Here is a 16381-nt window from a genome sequence, read left to right on the forward strand (position 1 = left end):
TGGAGCACTACCCATCAAGATTTGGTATTGGGGCTAATGTAGCCTGAAAACAGTTCTTTAAGAACTCGAGCTGTCACATCAATTTCTGCTTTCTCTGCAAAAATTGAATATCTGCAATGGTTGCAAAACAGCAGGCTGTCATTTCTCTGAAATGTAGACCACCACGTACTCTCTTAAGTGGAAGTGAAATTATATCACAATCAGATTATGCTCTATCGTGGTGTCAGATGTACTGTATGAAGTAAAAAATGACTATTAGAAACCACATTTCATGCCAGACCCTGTTTTTTATTCTAAGGTGGTGTTATGGTGCTGCACTGGATGTATCTTCCCTTTACTTTGCTTGGAAAGTTCAGGACTCATTATTTGTGACAGCACCCCATATATCCATGTGTTCTCTCTCCTTTTCCCTGTCCCTCTTCTCTCTACCCAGGGAAGGCAGACTGCAAGCTAGACATGCAGCAGCTTAGGCAGAGCACAACCAGGCAGGGGGATCCTCTGTAATCCTCCTATCTGACCCTCACTGAAACACACACACACACACACACACACTCACTCACATTCCTACATTGCCATAGCATGCATGATATGAGTGGGAGTAGTGACAGATGGCCTACTAGCATAACAATCTTCAGAATCAAGAACAATCCTCAAAGCAATAAAATACAGTATTTGATCCGTTGGGATTTGATTGCTTCTTCAGGTGGAAAGTGAATCAGATATTGACATTGCTGTGATGGATGGTCTGTAAAATTTAAGGCATGTTGCTGTTTGTAAAATGGTCAAACTTTTGAAAGCATCAAGAAGCTCAGCATGTCAGTCACAGACATCCTTCAGTTGCAGGACAAATCCAAATTGTTTTTGTGGTGGACACTGATTTGCTGCTATTCTTTCATTTAGCTAGTTTATAATTTATTTCACGTTGTTGATGGTTTATTGTGTAATTTCTGCTTGTCTGTTATGTATGTTGAAATCTGAATGAGTCAGAAGACAGAGCTTTAGTCTAAAACTCGCTTCTGCATAAAATTATCGGAATCACCTTTGGAAAGAATGGATGGAAGGATTCAAAAAGTGAAAGAGGGCCTCTGTGACTTGCTTCCTTGCTTATGATGTTAGTTGTAGAGAGCAATGGGAAGAGGAGAATGTCAGACTCAGTAAGTGGGACAGGTAGGAATAGAGGATTAGAGGGAGATGACGGTGGAAAGTGGTTGGAGACGGGGGTGGAAAGGCTGGATTCAGTTACAGTGAATATAGGAGACGTGAGGCTCGCTGTCTGCTCCCTTGCCCCATGTTAACCTCCAATGGCTCTCCTTCCTCTCTCTGTGTGTGTGTGTGTGTCTGTGTGTGTGTTTTCACTTATGCCTCCTTGCCCTGCCGCCAGATTCCTCCCCCTCTCCCATCCAGTAACTGTTCACACTGTGTGTTTGAACACAAACACACCCCACTGTCGCTCTCTTTACAGCTGTCAGTCTATGCGTGCCTGCTAGTGTGTGATCACGCACACACACCCTCACCCCAGCTTCAAATGGCGTGCATGGCTTTGCTGTCAGTAATCAGTGTGAAGGCAGCGAGCAGAGCCCCATCCATTTTCAATGCAAAGCTGTTATGACGCTTTGCTAGAGAATGGCAGGATTTCCCTGTAAGCAAGGAAATAGTCCCATTTCCCCCTTCAGTAATTGAAGAGTGCTGACAAAGCATTCCCGCATGTGTGTTTATCGTTTTCCCTGCTGCTTCCCCACATTCCTGACATGGAAACCAGAAATAACGTCTGAATATTTAGTAAAACTCAAGCACCATGCATGAGCGATGACCTTCTCTGCTCACTTGTTGGTCTGTTTCGCTGCACTTAAAAGCTCTTAAGTTGCTGCCAGTCGTTTTTATGGACATGCATGATGCATTGGCTTACGGCTCCAAAGGTTTTGAAAGGCGGACTCTATCCCTGGGCTTGTTCCATTGGCCATCCCACTTCATTATTTTAAGCAGACTTCAAAGCAAGCCTTAATGCAGCAGCCTGTGGCATGGTGGTCTGTCTGGTGTCTCCTCTCCCGCACACTCACTGCAAGGAAAGACAAATGGACCTCTATATGTTCTTCCATGTATCTTCCACATGGCGAGCATGTTGTGTGTATGTGTGCTTGTGTGTGTCCATATAACCTAATAGAAACCAGGGGAACACAATGGTCCATGATAGAGTAGGATTCAACAAAGTGGGAGACCTTGTCAAAGCCCTTCCTGTGCCCTCCTCCATCCCCTCTGCCTTCATTTTCTCCAGTTCTCTTTACCACAATCCAGCCAGCCAGCCAGCCAACCAGCCAGTCTGCTAATGTAGTTAGCTTCCCCCTAATGATGGTGAAATCTCATTAATATGCTTCACAGCTGGGCCCAGTAACCAGTGGGGATGAAGGTAATCAAATCTCAGAGGACTAACCTAGAGCTGAACCTCAAGAAGTGCTCGGCAGCACCGGGCCGACACAGCACAGAGTCTGGAGGTCTGATAATAGCCGGTGGGCTTGTGTGCGTGCATGTGTGTGTGTGTGTGTGTCTTGGTCTGTGGTCTTTTGGTCATAATGCCTTTGAAGTGCTGATGTTAACCAGGCTATCTTATGTCAGTATTACAGCTCAGGCCAGTTCAACATCAGAATAAATTTCATTTCACTCTTGTGCGTATTTGTCCATTTAAGTCTAGGCATGCAGTAATTGCTTATGGAGGATGTGGCTGCGAGGGTGCGGCTTCTCTCTAAGTGCACTTGTGGCTCATGATGTATGCAAAGTGAATCTGAAGAGCAGCATTACAAACCACTCACACTTGAACTTAATTAAATCACCGGTGCTTTGGCTCTAAGTTCGAGAACACCCTGCTACATTAAGCTATCAAGGTATCTGGGGGCTTCACACGCACACTTGCATACACACACACACCGTTTATAATACTCTGTGAATATGAATATCAAAGGAGCGATCTAAGTAAATGTAATCTTTGTCATATTAGTCATCCAGAATTGGCTTTATGAGGCCAACTCACACATTGTTGAGACCAATTGACAATGATACAATTAAGAATAAGAAGCAGCTGCACAATGATTTACTATTTTACTTTTTTACTATTAAATGTAGAATTTGCAGACGGGCTAGTTTTTAGCCGGTGGTCAGGTGTTAGACAAACAGAACCTCCTTAACCTCCTGCTGTTTCAACACAGTGCAGTGTCAGGTTTGTTTTTTCGCTGGTTACACCTGATGGCATGTGCTGTTTATTCCCGCTTCTGGGACTGGTCTGACAACATGCCAGGCTGTAGTCTAAAATCCGGCTTTGTGTCTGGTTAACAACAATTGCGGTGACCATACAGTTTGTGTGGTTTGTGTTTCACCCCCTCACCAAAATACAATAGATTCCTTATCAGTAGCTCCTTACCGTTTTTCATTAAAACATTAGTTTCAGGGTTGCGGGTTCCTGTGCCTGTATCCTTAAGCAAAGCAAGTTGTTATTGTCTATTCATTCTAGCCCTCTCTTGGCTAAAGGAATGATATCCAAGCTGTAGCTCAAGTATTAGTTACTGTGGTGACTTTGCAGGCTCTGGAGGGGATCTGGCTTGGAAACCTAGGCAGACACACAAATTTCCAGTGTTAACATGTTGCAAGGATATCAAGGGAAGCTCTCCAGGCGAGTGTGAGTCAGTTCTTCCAGTGTTTGTGCGTATGATTTTGTGGATCACACAATAGGCATGCTTGTATGATGGTTGGTGTTGATCAGAGCTTGGATGCAGGCTGGTGTTGAATAATGCCAGGGTGAGAGCTGCTGAAGGGCTAAGTAGCTCTGTCCTCTCTGCTGAGCCTCTCTGCCTCTCTGTCCACAGGCCGGCCATTGTTTTGCTCCATGCCTCAGCTTGACAAGGCTCCAGAAGCCAGCCATTGTATTTAATTACAGTCGCCAGCCCCCTCACAGACTCTTGTCCTTGTGTCCCAGATTTCCATGGGTGCTCTCATTAAGACCGTGCATTCTGTGTGTGTCTGTGTTTGTGTGTGTGTGCCACTGATTTTTTTAATGGCTCTAGGAAAGCCCTTACCCCGTGCAAACGTAGGCATGGATGCAATTTTTATGTGTATGTGTGTGTGGGTGGCACATCTGTTTGTCTAGGCGTTTCTAATGAAGGCAGCTTTAATGTGAATGAATAGCTCTGCGGTCACACTAATAATGCAGGCCTGTAATCAGCCCACTTCAAGCGAGGCAGAAGAGCACAGAAATCTGTGAATATTTTTTTTTGCTAAAGAGAATATATGCCACGTTATGTAAGCGCTGCTCTATTTAAGTTTAATTTGTTTGACATGAGTGTGTTGCTGGCATGGCCCAGTGGCATGGGCAAAGATGGCCCGTAACAGTACCAACGAAAAGCAAAGAACACGCTCTTTATTTGTCTTCCTTGTCACCCCGACACCCACAACCCCATCAGCTCACTTTATGACTGAATTCTTTTCTTTCTTTTTTCCTCCTCAAACACTGTGAAAAAGAGAAAGTGGGCGTTATTGCTGCATGCACAACTTTCCTCACTGGAAAATAGTAGTGACGACATGAATTGTCCATACACACGTTCTTAGATGTATCCCTTGTTTCCTGTCATTGCCTCTGAAATTAATAGTTGACACTTTTGCTTCACACAAGTTAGGAATATTTCTAAATACTCCCATTTGTTTTAATCTTCTCCCAAAGCTTTAAGTTAAATGCTGACAGGTGTGTGTGTGTGTGTGTGTGTGTGTGTGTGTGGTGTAGATGAATCTGAATACCCGAGGGAGGAACATGAGTAAAGTAATACAGCCTGGCTTTCACTCCCTGTGTGTGCACCATTTTTATCACTTCATCTGTTTTTTATTTTCATCTTTGTTTATTTCTCAAACATTATAGTTCCGTCTCTCCTACATTTTTGCCTTTTTTTTTTATGTCTCTGTGCTCCCCCCCCTTATCTCTACCCTCCATCATCTGAGAAGTTTCTCTGTTTGCCGTTTCACATTTCTCCTGCTCTCCTAATTCCTCAAAGAAAAAAATCTCTGAAAGGCTTTTTCGTCAAAGTAAATGATAAGTGTGTCTCTTTCCACTTCATTACTTGTCAAGTATCCATACTGACCCATTTACACTAACAGCTTAAAAAGTTGTTGCTGGTGTGAAAGTGGCAAATGACATCCGCGCCTCATAAATGAAATGACTTAATATCCCGGACGTGATTGGGTGTCTCTGTTAGGTGTTGCAATGTGAGCTATATTGCTGTTTAGCTTAAGTGTCCCGGTCACCTGAAACCCACTTTGATATGTCGGTGAGATAACATGTGGGCTTTAGAGAGGCCAGATCATCAGTTTGGTTTATTTTGGTTGTTCTGAATGTAATCTTCCCCTGCACCATCTGCTGCATGTGCATGGAGATTGGCAAGCCGAGACCCACACAGAGACACTGTGAAAGGACAAGAAAGCACACGGGAGAGGGAGAAAAGCGTCATCCTCGCTCTATAATGTCCAATTTTGCAGTGCAATTGGAGTTGTGTGTGTTGTGTCAGGATCCAGGTCGAGCGTAGTGTTTGTCTGCGGTGCTGTCACGTGGAATGTGTTCCCAGCTGTAGTACGGGCATGCTGAACCAGCCCACTCTGTTAAATATAGATGGCTTATTTACACTCGAGCACTGAGCTGCAGGCAGCTCCTGAGCTGCTTGTCAACCTCCCCAATCCCTCTTCTGTTGAGCTGATGATGCTGGGTGGAACAACAGGGCTGCAAAGATGCACACATGCATATAGTATACCTATACGGGCACGGATGGAGCCAGAGGGATTTAGATCACCAATTTTTACAGTTTTAATTTTTGCTCAGGTGTTTTTTGAATGGCTGTTTTTGCAAACAGGGATTACACACACATTTAGTCAGCAGTCCACATGTTAAGTCCACAGGGTGCAGGTCTGTGCTGCGAATGTGTGTTTTTATATTTGGTTTAAGAGCTGTGTTTTGTAACAGAGGATATTGAGGTCAAAGTCCAATACATATTACATGACGGCAACAGCAAGTCACTTCCCTACCACTTTGTTTGCCATGTACAAGCACACAAAATATGGGAGCCTGCAACGTGCTCCCATGTTGTTTGGTTTGTCATATTTGTGCTTATTGGATGAATGTTTCCAGCCCCTTTCTCTTTACTAGTCTGACATATAATATGAGGGGATTCAGTAGGTGTGTGTGTGTGTTTGGTTGGGGGGGCAATAAACAAGTTACAAGGACCTGTCTTGTTTGATCAGAAGCAGAGATAATGATGCCTTGTCTGCTGTATTTGTTGCTTTTGATTGGTACAGTGGCTGCTTTATTCTTTTAATATGTTCAAGCATTCATACTTAGAAATTTTAAAATATATGAAAGCACAACTTGAATCAGAGGAGAAAACCTGTCTTTGAACCCTGCTAGCAGAACAGCTTCTTGCTGCAATACACATAAACACCCAAGCAATATTTTCAGCAGTAAATAAGAATACTCTACAGAGGCTGGTTTCATTTGTGCTTTGATGATCTGTGTGTGTGTGTGTGTGTGTATTTGTTCTTTGAAGATATTTTGCGGAGTCTTTCCTGTGGCAGATCTGAAAATGCCACAAATCAAGAAGTTGTCCTTGCACTTGCAGTTTTGTTTTTCAAACGCATTGTTCGAACGTGAGTAAGTTCCCTTTCCAGTGATTCATGTTGTCAGTGTATCTTTCTGAGCTGGGTTGTTTAAGATCTGTGTGTGTGTGTGAGTGTACACTTGAGATTTTGTGTTTATCCCACTGATATCGATTAATGCTGCGTGTCTGTCAGCGATCCATCTGATAGTGTTCACTAACCCCTCTTGTTGCTCTCTCCTGTCCACAGCGATAGAGACCCAGAGTACCAGCTCAGAGGAGATAGTGCCAAGCCCGCCTTCACCTCCCCCGCCTCCCCGCGTCTACAAGCCCTGCTTTGTGTGCCAGGACAAGTCCTCAGGGTACCACTATGGTGTCAGCGCCTGTGAGGGCTGCAAGGTGAGACTCCCGGCCTTCCTCTGAATCTGCCAAGCAAGCAAGACGTCCGTCAATCTTGTAACCTTCATGTGATTTGCACTGGGAAAAGAAATCCGCTCAGGTCATCACAGCCTAACCTCAGATGATGAGAATGATAAGACACATCATTTTGAGTATTTTGCATCCATTTGGGGTTTTTTGTTAAAATGCTGGACTTTGTTGGAAACGAGTCAAAATCGACTCCTTTTGCATGACCAATCATTTACTAACATTATCGGTTGCTTTATTGAGCTGCCTAATCATCAGAATGACATGGAAGTTGGAATTGCCTCTTTCAACACTTTTAAAGCAGCAACCTATATCTGCACACATTGCAAAACATGATAACGTACATATGGACCTGCCTCTTATGTACAGTATGTGAAACTTTGTCATCCATCAAGCATTGTTGCTACTCGTATCAGCTTTGCTGACGTGCCCGCATCAGCCATCTGTTATCAATACAGCCATGTTACACAGGTGCTGAAGAGGCCTCGTAACCCCCATGTGCTCTGTTATCAGTTGATGGTTGCTGTGTGCATGGATACATGTTCTCCTGTTGGTGTGAGCACACAGACCTCTTTATCTCACTTCTCCCAAGGCACGGAGCCAGAGTTGTGTAAGCTCAGAGGAGCAGAAGGGATCTGTGGAATCTAATGTTATGTTACTGCCAGGTGCAAGCCTTATATCTCCGCAATGTCAACATTTCACATACATTTCACATACTCGATGCATTCTTGATTTACCGGGTAGGGTTTCCAAAGTTGAAGATTCTTAACCAAAACTGGAGGATGCTAAATCCTTTTTGCAAGGTGATATCATGACAGCAGCGTTGTGTATAGCAAGATGAGGTAGGGAGTGGTTTGATGAAGGCAGGCAGGATGGTGCTGTTGGTGACAGGTGCCTGCTAGACCCTCTGACTTATTGAGTGTGCAGCCAATACTGTGTGTGTGTCCATATGTGCAGGGAGAGGAGCGGTGTGGAAGAGAGGGGCCAGAGCATACCAAAATAAGCCATACTGAAAAAGGCAGGAGCCAGTAAAAAAATGCAAGCTAGGAAAGAAGAAAAGCAAGGGAAAAAAAAATGAATGTGTAAGGAAGGGCAGGAACTCAGTGGGAATGTAGCAATGCAGACAAAGTGATACAAAGATGGGAGAGACTGCAGGGAGTGAGATAATGGGGGTGAGAGAGCAGACTGTGCTCTGGGAGGCATGAACAGCTAGAAAGAGAAGTGGGGATGGTTGGAGGGGCAGGAGATTAGGGGGGTGGGGTACAGGGGCCAAAGCTGAACTCACTGACACCAAAGGAGAAAGACAGTCAACGCATCAGAGCACGAGGGGAAGAGTGGAAAATGGCTCAAGAATGCAATGGGTGGAGAGCACAGCAAAGCTAGGAGTCTGGCACACACACACACACACAAACACACACACACACATTACCCTTTAACACAAACCATTTGACTGCTCCGTGAAACGTAACCTGCTCCCCAAATCTGACTTATAAAAAGTTAACAAAGTAAGTAAAGGCTGACCCCTTTGCTGGTTCACAGGGGCAACCAAACTGCTGCTGGCTTTGCTGCTCCATGGCTGCTGTGGATGCTTGAGATATCTGCAAATTGATTTTTTCAAATTATAGAGTCATAAGATTTCTGAAAATTGGCTTATTTTTAACAGTTTTGACAGGTTTGTGTTCCCCACAATTTGACTGAGTTTTAATTACCATGCAGTTTTGTTGTATGATTTAATCTCATGACACGTATTGGTAATGTGCTTTGTGTGTATTTGATATACTTCACATAATATATTCACTATCTGGCTGTGGTTGATAAAGCTACCAAGCTATCTGCTCACTACTTTGTATGTCTTGTCTGGTGTTTACATGTAATACAAACATATTGACTTTGATCTCAAAGAGGTGTGCAGCAATTCTGCAGCAATTTCAAGCATTTAACTGCTTTTATTGTGTCTACTTAACGTTGTTGAGCAATGTAAACATAAATAATTGTCTCCCATTGTAAATTATTAATCATCTAATATCAATATTGGGGTTGAAGACAGAAAGCATGAGCAAGGTCTGTTCACTTCCTCCATGTGAGGTTTTCATTTGTCAGCAACCATTAGAGAAAAGTTAAGTCTAAAGTTGAAGTTGATTTTCATTAGTTTTTGTCTCAAAGTTCTGTCATAGACAAAAGAAGCATTTAAAACATATTATGCACACAAACGTCTGACACTTGCTAATGGTAGCTAGAAAATCTGTAACGGTTTGATAAACACAGAGGGAGGGCAAACTATAGACGAGCTGTAAACTTGAGTAATTAGTTGTTTCTCCTTAGTGATCACAGTGTTGTTCTCTCTGACAGCTCAGAAATGGTGTCAGAAATGACAGTGTAATTAGCTATTTGAGGCTATTGTGCAGTGGGGATATAGCTGATGTTTCAATTTATCAGCCAGCAGACATGGTGCAGAGCAAATTATTTTAGAACCATGACAATTAATAACTTAATTCATAGGTTTTACCATCAGTTGTTGACAATCTCTCTGTGTCCTGAAATGTTAAAGCACTGCAACTGAGATATGATAGAAATTTCAACTCTAATCTAGGATTAGATTCATAAAATGTTTCTCTGCAACACCACCAGCAAGCTCTGCATACCTCATTGGCTGAATATAATTACTTTCCCAGATACAGCTGAGGTAGATTATTTTTAACCACAGAGAGCAGAGAACACATACATGAATATAGACTGTGTCCTAACAGCAGCAAAGCAGAACGCATTCAATTCAATAATATACTAAACTAAATACATTATAGTGTGTGTGTGTATATATATACACTAGGTAAGGATGACAGCACTTTAGAATGTATTCAGGACATCACAGTATAGATAAGTCAACAGGAGCAGTTAGATTATCACACAGGTTTTAAATATATTTCTAACTATCCAAACCAAACTATGACTTTAAAACAAAGGTGAATATTGTTAGGTCTGTCCTTTTAAACACTCGGTGTGCGCACAACAATAACTGTATCAAGCCAAAGATGAACCACACACAAGTTCATCTTTATTTTCATTAGATACGTTGTTTTAAACCTTTCTGACCACCCACAACAATTCAGCTGGTTAGTAACATGGTGTTATAATAGTAAGAAATGTTGACTTAATATATGAAAATAGCCCCAGTTCAGCAGTTAGCGTCAGGTGCTAGTCCCCCGACCATGAGCTACAGTGCTAATTTGAAAAATTCAGGATGCCTTCTCTATATCTCTGACTTCAGAGGAGATGACTTGGCATAGCATACTCAATAATTCAACACTACAGGCATGTGAATGTATATGGTTGTCTCATCTGAGACTGGGGTAAGTCGAGGGTTAGCAGCGTCGGCTTTGCTGCAGCATGCCAAACTACAAAGGCGTTTCCTGGGGGCTGCAGCGAACAGAGGAAACAGGAGGGGGATGTTGAGTACTGCTACTTGGAGACAGCTCGCTCGTTTGTTGTTTAAGTTCTACCGCCCGCACATACTCACCGGCATTGCACTTCTTTTCCCCTCCAGATATTAACACTTAAACATTAAATATGCATGCCCACCCCCTCATGTTCATGTTTTAGTCTTGGAGGCATGGCAGTACGCAGCAGGCAGTCTCTCCTCCTGGTATCCGCTCCTAAAGGAGGGAAACGACCATATTTCCAAAATCCCCAACCACCGCTTCTTTTAATAATGTCCCCTATTTGCTGTGTTTTTCAGTTGGCCCTCTTACCAAGCATCCGTCATAACTAACGTGTGGGCTGTGGCAAGAGCTGCTTCGTAACAGAGGCAGGGGCACAGGCGCACACATGTACACACACGCACGGACGCAGTAGGAGGCTGGGAACGCACTCTTAATCTGGGCACAGTGTGAAAGTCACGTAAGAGAGGATTCCTGTGCTTCCCTGTGAACTTGTCAACCCCAGACCCCCCCGCCCCCCGCTTCCCTCTTAATAAAGCATTTCCTCACACACATGCAAAGTAGAACGCACTGACATATAAATACATGAGGCTCGTAACGCACACCAGGTAGACAGCTGCGAATTCAAGAGCACATGACACATGCAATCATGTATTTGCCGTTACTGTTCACTCCTTTTTCCATCTATCCATCCCTCCCTCCCCACCCCCCACCCCCCCTTCTTGCGGCTCTCATCTCCTCTGAACACTGCAGGGTGGCTGACAGGCCCGCTGAGGGCTCTTGTCGCCGGGTGGATTAAGCGGTGATACAAAAAGAGGCTTAAGGGCCGCAGGAAGCAATGACTCCTAAAGGAAGGAGAGGGGGGAAGGGGCAGCAACAATCGACTGGCCCACGAGCCGGCAGCAACAGCCAATCAGGAGGTGCTGTGAGAGGGCACCTGAGCCTCATGATGTGAGGAGGGACTGGGTCAATCCCTTGGTGACACAGGGGTCAGGGCAGGGGCACCGTCGGATGAAAGAGGACATGATACACACACACGCAGGCAAACACAAAGACCACAGACTTATCCCTCGGCATCAGCAATTACAATTAACGTCTAACTATAAGCCTTGTTCTCTCCATTATGTTGTTTGTCCAGGTCTTACTGTTCTGTTGGGAGACAGCAGGTTTGAAGGGAACTGCTAGAGGTACCAAACCTTTGTAGGTAAAACCTGTCTAGGCAGTTTCTAGAGTTTGTGTGTGAAAAGTGGTATTCTGATTGAAGAAGGGTGTAATTCTTCACCCTTTTCTATCACTAAGAATGAAGCGAATGTGACAAAAAGTTAAAAAAGCAGATGTGAGGCTTTGATGAAATCAGGACAAAAGTTAGATGAAGTACCGTGTGAGCACTGAAACACTTCCTCTACCAGGCAGAAGCTGGGCATTGCCAGTGTTGTGTGATCGCCACTGTCGCCTGCACTGGCACCTTCCGCAAACATATAGATGAGCAACTATACATATGTAGCAGTTCGTTAAAAGCCTGAATCACTTCCTCTCTGGTGGTGGACATGAGATGTGAGAAGAGGCCTGTGATCCGGGAAGGACAAATTGCGGGCTTAGGTCCACCGGCCATCTGTCGGTTAGCAAAACTAATCCCTCGGCATGGGATGGGGCTCCCTGGCAGCCACCCCACCACACCACGCACTGCCCCATCTCCCTCTGTCTCTAGCTTAGCCCCACCTACCCTTCTCCCCACCAAAACATAACCCGTGTCCCATTGCGTCACATCAATACTGACATTGACCTGCATTACTTTTGTCCCGAGCCCTGCTTTCTGAGAACTCACTCAGTTGTGGCTGATTTACATTAACCTCTTTTTATCTTTTTGACACACAAGGGATGTTTAAACAATAAGGCCACAGAGGTTAACATTGATTTCATTGTGGTTGCATGGTATTAGGGAAACTGGTTTGTCATTGTTGGCTCTGTGTAACACGTGCAGCATTCAGAGGCCCTCTTGGCTCCAAAGCACCATTTTTACATTAGCATTACTTGTAATCAGGAAATCACAAAATATAGATAATGCTCTTGTCAGAAATGGGCAACGCAAATACAATGCTGTGAAAAAGTATTTGCCCCCTTACAGATTTCTTCTGTTTTTGCTTTATTGTCACACTTACATGTTTCAGATCATCAAACAAATTTTAATATCAGACATAGATGACCTGAGTAAACACAAAAAGCAGTTTTTAAATGACGATTTCATTTATTAAGGGGAAAAAGCTATCCAAACCAACCTGGCCCTATGTGAAAAAGTAATTGCCCCCTCCTTGTTAAATCATGAATTAACTGTGATTAACCACATGTTTGAAAGCTGAGTTCAATTTCACTAACCACACCCAGGCCTAATTACTGCCAGAGCTGTAGAATCAAGACATCACTTAAATAGACAACATGAAGTAGGCTGAAAGATCTCAAAATGCAACACATCATGCCCCGATCTAGAACAATTCAAGAACAGACAAGAAACAAAGTAATTGACATCTATCAGTCTGGAAAGGGTTAAAAAGCCATTTCTAAGGCTTTGGGACTCCAGCGAACAACAGTGAGAGCCATAATCCACGAATGGAGAAAACATGGAGCAGTGGTGAACCTTCCCAGGAGTGACCGGCCTACAAAAATTACTCTAAGAGTGCATCAACGTCTCATCCAGGAGGTCACAAAACAACCCCAAACAACATCTAAAGCACTGCAGGCCTCACTTGCCTCAGTTAAGGTCAGTGTTCATGATTCAACAATAAGAAAGAGACTGGGCAAAAATGGCCTCCATGGGAGAGTTCCAAGGTGAAAACCACTGCTGACCAAAAAAAACACAAAGGCACATCTCACACTTGCTAAAAAACATCTTGATGATCCCCCACACTTTTGGGAAAATATTCTGTGGACTGACGGGACAAAAGTGGAACTTTTTGGAAGGTGTGCGTCCTGTTACATCTGGTGTAAAACTAACACAGCATTTCGGAGAAAGAACATCATACCGACAGTCAAACATGGTGGTAGTGTGATGGTCTGGGGCTGCTTTGCTGCTTCAGGACGTGGACAACTTGCCGTAATTGATGGAACCATGAATTCTGCTCTCTACCAGAAAATCCTGAAGGAGAATGTCCGTCCATCAGTTCGTGACCTTAAGCTCAAGCGCACTTGGGTTATGCAGCAGGACAATGATCCGAAGCACACCAGCAAGTCCACCTCTGAATAGCTCAAAAAAAACAAAATGAAGGTTTTGGAGTGACCTAGTCAAAGTCCGGACTTAAATCCAATTGAGATGCTGTAGCATGACCTTAAACAGGCCATTCATGCTCGAAAACCCTCCAATGTGGCTGAATTAAGACAATTCTGCAAACAAGAGTGGGCCAAAATTCCCCCACAGCGATGTGAAAGACTCATCGCCAGTTATTGCAAACGCTTGGTTGCAGTTGTTGCCGCCAAGGGTGGCACAATCAGTTATTAGGTTTAGGGGGCAATTACTTTTTCACATAGGGACAGGTTGGTTTGGATAGCTTTTTTCCCTTAATAAATGAAATCATCATTTATCTTTGTCTGATATTAAAATTGGTTTGATGATCTGAAACATGTAAGTGTGTCAAAAAAGCAAAAACAGAAGAAATCTGTAAGGGGGCAAATACTTTTTCACTTTTTATGTGGCGAGTTCTTTTTTTCTTTTTTTAAAAAATGGGATGTGTGTTGCATCTTTCAGGGAGAGACACTTTGCTCTGTTTCTGTGTCCTGCATTTGTGCAATCAAAACATAGTTAGTCTCCCCAGAGATCTCCCATTTCAGCTCAGTTACCGAAGATGAGCTCATTATAATTTGTGCTGTACCTCATACACACGAACAATGTATAATTTTGAAATAAATAAATATTCTCTGGTTGTCTTTGATCTAGTTAGACTGAAAATGGAAATACAGTAAAAGAGGGACTCCTTTTTTGTTCTTACACAACATTCAGCCTTTGTTCTCTCACTGTCTCTCTATCTAATAATACACTCTTGGCCTGGATCTGGAATTGCTTATTTCTGGCTGTGTAAACTAGGCCATGGTTTTATGGCACCCACTAACCCTGTGCCTTTTGCCCCAAAAGCTTTTGGACCTGAAACATCTCCAAAAGCATTTTCGTGTTGTGTCTTGCGTGGCCATCACCGAGGACTTCAGCAGCCTCATGAGATGGTAGTAGACTATTAGTCTCTGTCCAGATTATGGTACAGAGTAAGCCCTTAAAGGAATTAACTGTTTGGTAGTTCATTGCCTTTTGAAGTGCAGCTCCATATGGCCATCACATCTCTTTAATTTCATTTTTTGAATTTCTTTTGTTGGTTTCTGGATGAAAAGCAACATCTCAAACATGGACAGCATATGACGAGAGTTTACAGACGGCAGATAATAAAAGAAATAATTTCATAATGCCATCACCTGTCCTCTCTCCTCATTTCTCTGTCTTTCTATCAAACAGGGCTTCTTTCGGAGAAGCATCCAGAAGAACATGGTGTACACTTGTCACCGGGAGAAAAACTGCATCATCAACAAAGTCACCCGCAACCGCTGCCAGTACTGTCGGCTGCAGAAGTGCCTGGAAGTCGGGATGTCCAAGGAATGTGAGTATAAAAACTGTATTACCCAGAATGCCCTGCTCCCATGGGGCTCTTGGGTCCGAGCACAGATCTCATCATAGTTGTTTAATCCCAGAGGGGTTAGCATGATTGTTACCACTGCAGGAACTCTTAAGCCGCAGCATTTGTTGACTTTTTTTCCACTGCCAACATTGCATAAGCATTCAATATTGATGCACACACACACACACACACAAACACACACATATCAGCTTTGGCAGTGATTCAAGTGTGAATGTTACTCAATTTATTATAATTTAAGACTGCTCTGGCTGATGACTCCATCCTGTCAGTGTTTTTCTTTTTTCTGAGAAAATGCAAAGCTCTTACTATTATTTCCTCATACATTGATACTGCTAGTTTTTTTTTTTTTTTTTTTTAGAGAAGAGAATACCCACTGTAAAAGCGAGACAAAGGGCAGCCGTGATACAGACTGGCAATAACAGTCAGGGTGTCGCCAGGCTTGGCAGGCCTCTGTGATGAATATGTTCTCACCTGCCGAGAGTGAAAGAGCAGGCGTCTGCTCCCATCATTGCACCCTGGGGGCTGTGTGAACATACACACTCAACACACACACACACACACACAAACAAATACATACACACAGGCAGTCAGACTTGATAAAGTAATTGGAAGAGGTGTGACCGCAGAGAACTCGAGGCCAGCAGGGTTTTTTACCTCAGCCCGATCACATGACACTCTCTGCTATACACACACACCCTCAGTTGCTATCATTTTACACATCACCAGAATGTGTGCATGGGACACATTTGTACTCATTAATACTGATAAACACTCAGTAATAGGACTTGTATTAGAAATAGGCATATGCAGACAGAAAGCGCAGCCCCTCTCCTCCACTCACAGGCACACACCTGTTAAAACTTGCATGCAGACGGCCTCCATTGCTCCGTCCCTCTCTGCCTCCTGTCTTCCCAACGCTATTTACCACATCTTTCTGGTACAGCGAGTGCAGGGAGCGCTCCCCCATGCCACAGCACTGTGGCTTACAGTAAAAGAAGTTATCCTCTGAGCTCCTTACCTTTGAATGGGGCCATTAATCATGGTTAGAAGGATCACAGGAGCCAGCTCTTTTACGCTCACACGCACAGAGGCACACAGCGCACATAGATTGGAGTTGGGGAGCCATCTAGTGGTTGAAATTGTTTTTGTGAATGGAATGGAGACTGTAAATTTTATTGTCTGCTATGTTTTCGACCCGCATTTGCTCAGCTAGTTTTGGTTTGATAGTAATGCCTCT

At 43.6% G+C, this 16381-nt stretch overlaps 1 protein-coding gene across 7 annotated transcripts in view; it reads left to right on the forward strand.

Annotated features, from left to right (window-relative positions):
- Window positions 1–16381, forward strand: part of raraa (retinoic acid receptor, alpha a) — a 136775-nt gene that overhangs the window by 112675 nt on the left and 7719 nt on the right. For all 7 annotated transcript variants that reach the window (XM_070851339.1, XM_070851336.1, XM_070851337.1 and 4 more), the window contains 2 exons: window positions 6865–7013; window positions 14964–15105. In XM_070851339.1, the coding sequence (XP_070707440.1) occupies window positions 6865–7013; window positions 14964–15105 (291 nt within the window). The remainder of the gene's footprint in view (window positions 1–6864; window positions 7014–14963; window positions 15106–16381) is intronic.

The sequence above is a fragment of the Pempheris klunzingeri genome, chromosome 20 (genome assembly GCF_042242105.1).
Source record: "Pempheris klunzingeri isolate RE-2024b chromosome 20, fPemKlu1.hap1, whole genome shotgun sequence".
Taxonomy (NCBI): domain Eukaryota; kingdom Metazoa; phylum Chordata; class Actinopteri; order Acropomatiformes; family Pempheridae; genus Pempheris; species Pempheris klunzingeri.